This window comes from Lactuca virosa, chromosome 5 (assembly GCF_052849685.1).
Source record: "Lactuca virosa cultivar CGN04683 chromosome 5, Lactuca_virosa_CGN04683_v6, whole genome shotgun sequence".
Taxonomy (NCBI): Eukaryota; Viridiplantae; Streptophyta; class Magnoliopsida; order Asterales; family Asteraceae; genus Lactuca; species Lactuca virosa.
This window is the reverse complement of record NC_136430.1, coordinates 211,566,051-211,574,685: the sequence shown is the minus strand read 5'-3', so window position 1 is coordinate 211,574,685 and position 8,635 is coordinate 211,566,051. Positions and strand designations below refer to the sequence as shown.

The 8,635-nt window shown below is 37.3% G+C and overlaps 1 protein-coding gene across 1 annotated transcript; it reads right to left on the bottom strand.

The window, feature by feature from the left end:
* Positions 1–2,817: 2,817 nt before the first annotated feature.
* On the bottom strand, positions 2,818–4,137 carry LOC145112322 (uncharacterized). The gene has a single exon (XM_079048497.1). It carries the CDS (start codon positions 4,135–4,137, stop codon positions 2,818–2,820), a length of 1,320 nt encoding a protein of 439 aa, XP_078904623.1.
* Positions 4,138–8,635: the final 4,498 nt, after the last annotated feature.

Sequence of the window (8,635 nt, the reverse complement as noted above, 5' to 3'; positions counted from 1 at the left end):
TTTGCAGAACTGAAAACTAAGGTTTTAGCTGGACATGGCTAAAATCTGATAAAGACAAATGAAAAGAGACATCAAACAACTAATCTTACTAATCTACTTGAAGGAGATGATCCACAGTCTTCAGATCGTCAGAAATCGTTGAAATCTGAGAAGAAACACCTCCAAAATCGTATTTTCGTCATCTGGTACCTCTGGAATCGCCAAATTAGGTTACTGGAATGCTATCAGGGTCTATTTATATGTCCAACATAAAAAACGATGTGCATGCGATCGCATATAGACAACCTGCGATCGCATGTATTACCGAAAACGCGTCACAGACCTTTTAAATGAAGTACAATACCATTTCGAGAAATTTTGGCCAACTTGCGATCGCATGGGCACAACCTGCGATCGCATGTTTTGAATTTTCACTCCCGGATGAATTTTTGGCACAAAAAAACCTCGAAGACAAGCTGCGACCTAAACTGCGATCGCACAAAGGCCCCATGCGATCGCATGGACCATAACTGCGATCGCATGTTTTACCTAAGACGTCCGAAATTTTGTCTACTTTTCAGATCATTTTGAATCGCATCAATCGGAGTTACGGTTCATGAGATATGGTCAAAATACTGACAGGGGGTCAAAGCTGCCAGCAACATCCTTTAACTTTAGATTGCAGATTCTATCTTCGTGTGATCAATTCGATCGAATGTTTCTTGACCAAAGCATCTTGCAAGTATTCCTCATAATCCTTCATAAGTTCCAAGCTTCATTTTAAGCTCCAAACGCGCATCCAACTGCTCCCAAAGCACTGCTCCACTGAAACTATCTGAAATTGATATAAAAACATGAGAAGTACGAGAATTCTAACAAAAGACATGAGCTGAACATTATTTAAACAAATTTCATGCAAATGTACAAAATATGATGCTAAAATGATAAAAAAAACTACCCTATAAGATGCATGAAATGACATTTAACAAATCTCCCCAAGCTTAAAGCTTACTTACCCTCAAGTAAGAAAAAAGATTAAAACATTATAAACAAATGGAAAGATGTAGATGACATAAAAAAAACTTAGAATTAAATAAAAGAAACTAAAAACTTAAACTAAAATACTTCACTCTTTTTTTATCACATGATCAGATTTCACAACGAGGAAGCTCCAATGAAATCACTACCCAGACAACAGTCTCAATATGTTATATTAACGATTCAGATTTCATATTTAATAAGTTAAACCAAGCTTGAGCAAATAATTTTTTACGCCGAATTAAATTTGTGAAAACAGTGTATTTTTAAAAATAATTTCACGAAAATTCATTTATAAAAACTTAGCTTAACCAACCCCTCCTTTTTTCCGAACTCGTCCAGTAAACGCGGTAAGCTCCATTATGGACAGACAATCCAAGCTTACCCCTATGATTCCACTATCGAGGGATCAATCTCATTATACCACACATCTTCTTCGTATTGATCAACTCTTCAGATTTAACTTGTTTGCTTCTTGATTTCGACTTGAACTTGACTTGGATTTGACTTTGACTTGCAGATTTCTTCAAGTTTCTTGATATACTATTTCTAACATATATATATTGACTAGGCGCGGATTTTACTTTGAGGCCCACCATATATTCAATACTTCAAAAATGATAATCAATTGTGGGTATAACAAGAGTTCCCTCCCAACCTCAAAAGGCGCAAAAACTATAGGGTTCAATACTTCAAGGAATGATGAGGGTTATCGAATCTAGGTTCTTTTTAAGGTATTTAAGGAAATTATTTCTAAAAACACTGTTCGTTTTTCCATCCCACATTTCCATTGTTAAAATTATCCGACTCTTATGTTGGTTCATATTGAAAACATTTAAAGCACTTGAAAATATAATTCTTAAAATTGATTGTAATGAGACTGTTATTTTCGGTAACTATCACACTTCATGTTAAAACAGAGCTATCGAATGTAAAAAAGAATCCTCGTCTCATGTATATTTCAAATTTTTTCATTTTTTTTTTTGATTTTTTAAAAAATTTTATATGCAGAAAATAAAAATAAAAATAACTAGAAATAAAATATTTTTGGGTTTTCTTTGTTTTTTTGAATGCAGAAAAATAAAAAGGAAAATATAATATTTTTTGGATTTTCAAATTTTTATGTGCAAATGCATTGCAGAAAATAAAATGCAAAAAGAAAAACAAAATTTGAAATTTTCAAATGAAAAACTGAAAAATTTAAATATTTTAACAAAAAATGCAATTTTTTATACTAACCCCCTTCCCAAGCTTAAAATGATGCATTGTCCTCAATGCTTAGAAAGGAATGAACAACTCAATAAAGAAAATAAAATCAAAAAAGGTGCAGCTATGAAAGAATGTACCTGATAAGTTGGCAGAAATCTAATTTTGACGACAATGCGGCGAAAAATCTGAATTTCAGTGACTTTGAAGATCCTCTGATTTCCCCAAGCTTGCTTGGAACTGCGACCATCTCTTTATTGAAAGCATAAAAACTAAAAACTACTCATCAGGTTGCCTCCCGGAAAGCTGCCAATTATTAAAGTCGTTGGCTCGACATTGCCCAACCATATTATTAACTGGTGTGGTTGGGACTTCCTTGAAGCTCAACTCTTTTTCTTGTGACTCCAGATCCCTTCAAATATGGCAATATGGGTGGATCTGGAACTTGTTCAGCAAACTGGAGAGACTCCAAATAGTTATCAGATAAGTCTTTCGGTTGATTAGACTTCTTTCTCTTTCTGATCTTCTTTTTCTTCCCAGAAATCTCCTCATTCTTTTCTTTAAACTTTCTTCTTTTCAGTTTCGTATCTGAAATCACCACTTCCACCTTTCTTTTTCCAAAAGTTTTTTCCTTTTCATATTTTTATCTGATTCTTCTTCCGTAGCAGATTTCAACTCAACCTCTTCCACCTCCCCAAGCTTATCTTCTGCCAGCTCCTTGGATATATTATCATATGAATTCCTATCTAAAACATTTTCTTGCACAGAGACATTAGAAAACTCACAGCAGCCCTCAGACAAAGGACTGCTGGTACCCATATAATTGACATAAATATTTTCAGAAGGAAAGTCATCATTATTAATTTTAAAGTTCACAACTTCCTCATCAAACTCCATTGAAAGTGTACCACCAAAAACATCAATTTTTGTTTTTGCAGTTTTCATAAAAGGTCTTCCCAAAATAATAGAGTTTGCATCATAAGTGTCCAAGTTTCCCATGTCTAATATATAAAAATCAGCAGGAAAAATCAGATTATCCACTTGGACAAGAAGATCCTCTAGTACACCTTTTGGGTGTACTGTCGAGTGGTCAGCCAATTGGATAATTGTCCCGGTCTTTTGTAAAGTTCTCATTTTTAATTTTTCAAAAACAGAATAGGGAAGGACATTGACTGAAGCTCCTAGATCAAGCATGGCTTTTGGAAAATCAAGGCTCCCCAATTTACAAGGAACTGAGAAAATCCCCGGATTCTTGCACTTTGGAGGCAAACCTTTTTGTAAAATAGAGGATATATTTTTGCCAGCTTTCACAATTTCATTAAATTTCATTTTTTTCTTAGAAACACATAACTTTTTAAGAAACTTAGCATAGCGAGGGATATGTTGGATAATATCTAAAAGTGGGATATTTACCTCAACCTTGCGAAAAATTTCTGTGATATCCTCTTCCTCACGCTCGCGTTTCGTGCTTCTCAGTCGCGATGGAAAGGGTGGTAGTGGCTTGTACTCCTTCAGAATTGGCTTGGGTAGTGTTGGAGTTTCTTTTTCTTTGTCTTTTTCAGCTTCTTCTTCAACCAAAACCTCTTTATACTCTTCAGCTTCAACTCCTTTTTCTGTCTCTTCCATGTCTCCTTCTTCAACCATAACTTCTTCAAATTCTTCATCAGCCTTATTTTCTGGTTCAGATAAGCTTGGGCCTTCATATGTCTTTCCGCTTCTCAAGGAAATAGCACTCACATTGTGCTTTGGATTGTTTTCTATATGCCTTGGTAACTTTCCTTGAGATTCCAGTCGACCCATAGAAGTGGCAAGTTGAGACACCTGCTGCTCCAGATTTTTGATATTGGCTTTGGTTTCGTTCTGGAAGGCTTGGGTGCTCGTGGCAAGACTCTTCACAATATCTTCTAAGGCCATGCTGGAACTACTGGGTTGCTGATTTGTGTTCTGATTCTGAAATTTGAATTCTGAAAATGTTGTTGTTGATGATTCTGAAACTTGGGCTGGTAATGAGAATTCTGCTGAAAGTTCGTTTGCTGAAAACCCGGTGGTGGCTGAAATTGCTGTCTATGCTGATAATTGTTCTGATAAAAATTGGAGGCTGATTATAAGTCTTATGTTGCTGATATCCTCCAACAGCTTTGACTGGAGCAACATCCTCTTACAAAATTGGACACATATCAGTTGGATGTTCCGTCTTCAAGCATATACCACATGGTTTCTTCGCAGCAACTTTTTCTTTAGTCAACAGCAACACTGCTTTTGTGAGCTCAGAAATCTGGGTTTCAAGGTGAGCATTATTGATTTCTTTTACTCCTCTTGGTTGATCCGGATACCATTCTTCTTTAGTAGCAGAATGCTTTGACTCTATTGCTAACTTCTCGATCAGCTCCCGAATTTCTGTTGGTGTCATATCTCCTAGAGATCCTCCAGTTGAAGCATTTATCAGGCGCATCTCCATGGGTGTCAGACCTTCACAGAAACAGTTATAGAGCTGGTAATCACTAATTCCATGTTGGGGGCAACGAACTAACAACTTCTTGAATCTCTCCCAGTAGGTATGTAGAGCTTCTCGTCTTCCTTGTTTGATTCCAAGGATTTCTCTTCTAAGAGTGGAGACTCGCATTTTTGGAAAGTATTTCTCTAAAAACAGCTTCGCAAACTCGGTCCAAGTGGTAATGGAACCAGATGGGAGTTCATATAACCACTCCCTTACTGAATCTTGAAGCGAAAAAGGGAATGCCCTTAGTTTTATCTGGTCTTCTGTGACAACATGAGGCTTCATTCCTGAACAACCACATGAAATTCTTTGAGGAATTTATGTGGGTCTTCATTTTCCGGTTTGCGGAATGTGGGAAGAAGATGAATCAGCCCAGATTTGAGTTCGAAGTTCTGGGCTTCTGGAAATGTAATGCAAAGGGGCTGCTGGTTGACCTCTTGAGTGGCCCACTCTCTAAGGGTCTTTTCTTCAGATTCGGTTTCTGAAGAGTCTGTGGTTTCAGATTTAATGGAGGAAGGTGGGGAATAAGTTTTATAAGGGCTGTTTTGAGGAGACGATGGGGGTACTTTCGAAAAAATCGGATCTGCTTCATTCCACAAGGGAGTGCCTTGTGGTGTGGAGGTTTCTGGGGGTATGGAAGATGATGAACCAAAGAGACCAGTTGATTGTTTCTTTCTTGCAGCCTCTTTTTTCAGTCTCCTTGCAGTTCGCTCGATTTCTGGATCAAAAACTAAAGGTGTACCTGAACGAAAAATTCTTGGCATAAAACTATGAGAAAGCATCGTGTCCCCGACAACGGCGCCAATTTGTTAACACGCTATCGCGCACGTATTAAACAAATAAATTTATCACTGTTTGTTGCACTAAAAAATATATCACAGGGAAGCAGGGTCGAATCCTCAGGGACACAGCCTAAAAGTCAATGCCTTTTTGCATTAGGCACATCTAGTCAAGAAACACAATATACAAGTTGGTTTTAATTGTAAACTAAAAACTAAAATTGCAGTGATATTAAATTAAATGAAAATCAATAATTAAAAGGGTTTCAGTTTTGCTGCGACTTTCCTAATCATCAATCAACATTGACCTGGTTATTTGAGATGCGTTCTATCTAAGTTGGTACTGAGAAAAACTAACAAGCTCTAGTAATTTCTCTTTTACCTTATTTAGTTAACCAAAACAAGCTCTTCAATTAACACTAACTTTTTAATGTCTGATCAAACAAGCTCTTAATTAAGATCACAAAAGTTGCATTATAATTTTTGTAAAATTCCCAGCAATATCTGATACTTCTCACAAGCTCGAAAGCGTAAAGATATGATTTTTACAGTTTATAATAAAGTCAAATCCCAAACACAGAACCGATTTATTACTTGTTACTTCTTACCAGTTGATAAGAACGATTACGTATTCTATAACTGATTAACTAGAATGATAAAACCCTAGCTAGGCGATCAGACTAACAAGAATCAAAATCAAACATTCATTAAGAACAAAACTAAAGAATCTAGACAGAAACCCAAATAAAAAACCAGATCTAATGATCAATAACATGAAAAGTACTTGTCTTTGCAGAACTGAAAACTAAGGTTTTAGCTGGACATGGCTAAAATCTGATAAAAACAAATGAAAAGAGACAGCAAACAACTAATCTTACTAATCTACTTGAAGGAGATGATCCACAGTCTTCAGATCTTCAGAAATCGTTGAAATCGGAGAAGAAACACCTCCAAAATCCTATTTTCGTCGTCTGGTACCTCTGGAATCGCCAACTTAGGTTACTGGAATGCTATCAGGGTCTATTTATACGTCCAGAAGCAAAAACGATGCGCATGCGATCGCATATAGACAACTTGCGATCGCATGTATTACTGAAAATGCGTCACGGGCCTTTTAAATGAAGTACAATACCATTTCGAGAAATTTTGGCCAACCTGCGATCGCATGGGCACATCCTGCGATCGCATGTTTTGAATTTTCACTCCCGGATGAATTTTTGGCACAAAAAAACCTCGAAGACACGCTGCGACCTAAACTGCGATCGCACAAAGGCCCCATGCGATCGCATGGACCATAACTGCAATCACATGCTTTACCTAAGACGTCCGAAATTTTGTCTACTTTTCAGATCATTTTGAATCGCATCAATCGGAGTTACGGTTCATGAGATATGGTCAAAATACTGACAGGGGGTCAAAGCTGCCAGCAACATCCTTTAACTTTATATTACAAATTCTATCTTCGTGTGATCAATTCGATCGAATGTTTCTTGACCAAAGCATCTTGCAAGCATTCCTCATAATCCTTAATAAGTTCCAAGCTCCATTTTAAGCTCCAAACGCGCATCCAACTTCTCCCAAAGCACTGCTCCACTCGAACTCTCTGAAATTGATATAAAAACATGAGAAGTACGAGAATTCTAACAAAAGACATGAGCTGAACATTATTTAAACAAATTGCATGCAAATGTACAAAATATGATGCTAAAATGATAATAAAAACTACCCTATAAGATGCATGAAATGGCATCTAACACTAAGTGCAATTATTCTTTTGCTCATGTTTCTCAAAATCCTTATCCCTAGAATATAGGCAACCTCTCCCAGATCCTTCATAGCGGAACACTTTCCAAACCAAGACTTAACTTTTTGCAAAGTTGGAATATCGTTCACTATGAGAAGTATGTCATCAATATACAATACCAGGAAGGTTACTATACTCCCACTAGCTTTGACATATACACAAGATTCATCTTCACTTCTAGAGAGGCCAAACTCTTTAACTTTCTCGTCAAAGCAAAGATTCCATCTGCGAGAAGCTTGTTTCAATCGATAGATTGACTTTTCAAGCTTACACACTCTATTGGGGTACTTTGCATCCACAAAACCCTCTGGCTGACTCATGTAAACATCCTCAGCCAACTTCCCATTAAGGAAAGTGGTTTTGACATCCATCTGCCAAATTTCATAGTCATGAAACGCAACTATGACTAGCATCACCCTAATAGATTTAATCTTAGCTACTGGTGAGAATGTCTCATCATAGTCAACCCCTGGGGTTTGAGTAAAGCCCTTTGCAAGCAGTCGAGCCTTCAAAGTTTGTACCTTTCCATCTATGTCGGTCTTCTTCCTGAAGATCCATTTGCACCCAACTGTCTTACGACCTGGTACATTGTCATCCAAATTCCAAACTTGGTTGTCATATATGGACTTGATCTCGCTATCCATTGCCTCTTTCAACTTGGAAGCCTCACGGCCCACCATTTCTTCCTTGTAGTTAGCAGGTTCATCCAAATTTACCAGTGTACTATCACTGATAAACGTATCACCTTCTGTCGTTATATGGAAACCATACAATACATGCAGAACGCTAACTCTACTAGAACGCCTAAGAGGTAATGACTCGTCAATTGGTTCATCTGGAATTTCTTCTTCAGGTTGAGCCCTAGCATTTTCATAGGTTCCTTCATCGTTTGACTCTTGAATCTCTTCAAGATTAATTGTACTCCTACTGTCATCTTTACATATGAGCTATCTCTCGTGAAAGACTCCCCTTCCTGCTACAAAGACCACGTTGTCACTTGGTCTGTAGAACAAATATCCAAATGACTTTTGTGGGTAACCAATGAAAATACATCTCTCACTTCGAGGTTCAAGCTTGTCATGAGTCTCTCGTCTAACTAAAGCTTCACAACCCCAAACCTTTATATGTGCTAATGAGGGAACCTTCCCTGTCCACATTTTGTGAGGTGTTTTGGTAACCTTCTTAGTTGGGACAAGATTAAGAATGTGGGCGGCAGTCTCTAAGTCATATCCCCATAATGAAATGAACCATATCTAACAAGGTTCTATTACACCTCTCGGCCACATCATTAAGTTGTGGTATCCTAGGAGGTGTCAATTGTGAAACTATTAC

Bases quoted from the DNA above. Each gene is read 5' to 3' on its own strand.
- LOC145112322 (XM_079048497.1), bottom strand. From the start codon at position 4,137: ATGGCCTTAGAAGATATTGTGAAGAGTCTTGCCACGAGCACCCAAGCC.